This window comes from Myotis lucifugus, unplaced genomic scaffold, assembly GCF_000147115.1.
Source record: "Myotis lucifugus unplaced genomic scaffold, Myoluc2.0 scaffold_397, whole genome shotgun sequence".
Lineage (NCBI taxonomy): Eukaryota > Metazoa > Chordata > Mammalia > Chiroptera > Vespertilionidae > Myotis > Myotis lucifugus.
Genome location: NW_005871445.1, coordinates 848655 through 851237, shown reverse-complemented (window position 1 = coordinate 851237; position 2583 = coordinate 848655). Strand labels below are relative to the sequence as shown.

General features: G+C 42.4%; 1 protein-coding gene across 1 annotated transcript in view; it reads left to right on the top strand.

The window, feature by feature from the left end:
- The window catches only part of LOC106699413 (40S ribosomal protein S24-like), a 15602-nt gene extending 14489 nt beyond the window's left edge, over positions 1–1113 (top strand). The window contains exon 2 of the mRNA XM_023743530.1: positions 629–1113. Within this exon, the coding sequence (XP_023599298.1) occupies positions 629–1040 (412 nt within the window). The 3' untranslated portion in view covers positions 1041–1113. The remainder of the gene's footprint in view (positions 1–628) is intronic.
- The last annotated feature ends 1470 nt before the right edge of the window (positions 1114–2583 follow it).

The following is a 2583-nucleotide window of genomic DNA, read 5'->3' as shown; positions in this document are numbered from 1 at the left end:
GCATCTGGGCCCGGTGGGGTCAGCAGGGCGCAGGCCCATCCAGAAGCTGCACAGGTGAGACAGGGGAGAAGAGAGAGCAAGCTATTTCTCCAGGAAGTGAGAAAAGGCTTCATGGAAAACGGTGGGGGCTCTCAAAGTCATTCTTTCTCTTTTGCTTTCTTGCTGACCAAGAATAATAATAATAATTACTAGTTTATAATCCTCACCTGTGGATATCTTTTCCATTTTTTTTTTTTTTTAGAGAGAATGAGGGGGGCAAGAGAGAGGGAGAGAAACATTGATGTGAGAGAGACACACCAAATTGGTTGCCTTCTGCTTGTGCTGGGATTGTTAACGTAAAAACATTTAAACCTGTAAAGAATTTTTTTGAGTTTATTTGAGCCAAACTGTCGACAATTTCCAGGAAGCAGAATCTCAACGGATTGGGATAATGCTCTGGAGAATGGCAGGTTTGTGTGGTTTTTTTAAAAAACTTTTTTTATACATTTCAATCAAAGGAGGAGACGTAGGTGGGTTACAGAAATCCATTGGTGATAGATTAGGGAGGTGGGAGAAAGCAAAGCAGAGAAACCTCTGGGATTGGATAAAAAGTAAAATGATAGCTCTTTTCCTCCCTGGTTGCTTGAAGATCAATCTTCATCATGAATGACACGGTAACTATCCGGACCAGGAAGTTCATGACCAACAGACTACTTCAGCGGAAGCAAATGGTCACTGATGTCCTTCACCCTGGAAAGGCAACAGTACCCAAGACAGAAATTCGGGAAAAACTAGCCAAAATGTATAAGACCACACCTGATGTCATCTTTGTGTTGGGATGCAGAACCCACTTGGGTGGTGGCAAGACCACTGGCTTTGGCATGATTTATGATTCCTTGGATTACGCAAAGAAAAACGAACCCAAATACAGACTTGCAAGACATGGCCTATATGAGAAGAAGAAGACCTCAAGAAAACAGAGAAAGGAACGCAAGAACAGAATGAAGAAAGCCAGGGGGACTGCAAAGGCCAATGCTGGCGCTGGCAAAAGGAAGGAGTAAAGATTCTTCGGTGACTTTATCTGTGATGGTTGTGCAGATTTTTCATGAGAGGATTAATAAACTATAAACTTTTTTTTTTAAAGTAAAATGATAGACACATTACTTAGGTAGGTACAGGATAGTTAACAGTCAACAACTAACATGATAACAATAATAAAGAAGGGATTTGTGGTCTCATCCTGGCGCATTCGGTTGTGTGTGTATGTGTGTATGTGTGTGTGTGGAGGGGGAGGGAAGTTACAAGTTACTCTGACATTTCACAGGTATGTGTATCTTAGATGCAAAAAGACTATAGGCTCAGTTAAGGTAAAAATTGACCTTGTTAGGGAATATACCGGCCTAGGACATGACTACCCACCATAACTGCTTTTAGTTAAAGTTTTAATTTCAGACCATCCTTTGTGGTTACTTTAGGTCTTTAAGTTTCCAATTGTGAAGAAGTGACAATTTTCTAACTAAAATAAATTGATAGAGGTTATGATCAGCTCAACAACAGCAAGGACAGGGGCCTGGAAAAGATATGCGTTTAATGGCCCAATTAGGTGGGGGGGAATAAATGTAAATCTAGAAGGGAAATAACGAGTGTCCAATGGACAGATGGCCAATAACTTTGAGACACTTGGCACAAAGGTTAAATACGTAGGAACATATTAGTCTGTATAGTCCTTAATGACACGCAAGTACTGTATTACAGCCAGGAAGACCCCAACTCATAGTAACAAATTTAGCAAAAATCAGTTAAAATGATGAGGCCTACCTACCGCTGGTCTGCAGGGGACACAGGACCTCACTCGGGGACATGTGAATCAGCCCAGTGGTCCTGAGGAAACCTGGCTTGACAAGATGATGCATTCCTGTGCCCTTGGGTTCACTGATCTTACTCTTGGGGACAGATCTCAAGGAAACAGCTCAAGAGGAATAGTAGAGTGAGACTCTCTGCTCAGGTGCCTGCAGTTAGAAACCGGTTACTTAAAATTCTGTGTTCAGAATATTCTGTTGCCATAAGAAGTTCCTGTCTGGAGTCAGAGAGACAAGGGAGCTCATCTGAAGTCTGACATGTAGCTGTGTGACTTCAGATATGTCACTTACCCTCTCTGAACCCCAGTTCCCTTTTGGATAAAATGAGGGGTAAATAATAGATGACTACCTCCTGGGGTTGTGTATTAAAAGGAGGTCATGTTTATAAAGTGCACAGTGTTTAACAAAGGGTAACGTATTAGAAGATGGCTACTGGATGGATCCTGGAGAGGAGTTCCTGCTTGCAAAGGATGAAGTAGCATCAGGAAGTCAGCTTTATATCTTGAAGAAGAGCTAGTGTCTTTGACTCCTAGTTTACTCTTTTTAAAAATATATTTTATTGATAGAGAGTTAGAAACATCGATGAGAGGAAAACATCAATCAGCTGCCTCCTGCACACCTCCTACTGGTGATGTGCCCGCAACCAAGGTACATGCCCTTGACCGGAATCGAACCTGGGACCTTTCAGTCCGCAGGCCGACGGTCTATCCACCGAGCCAAACCGGTTGGGGTTCCTAGTTTACTT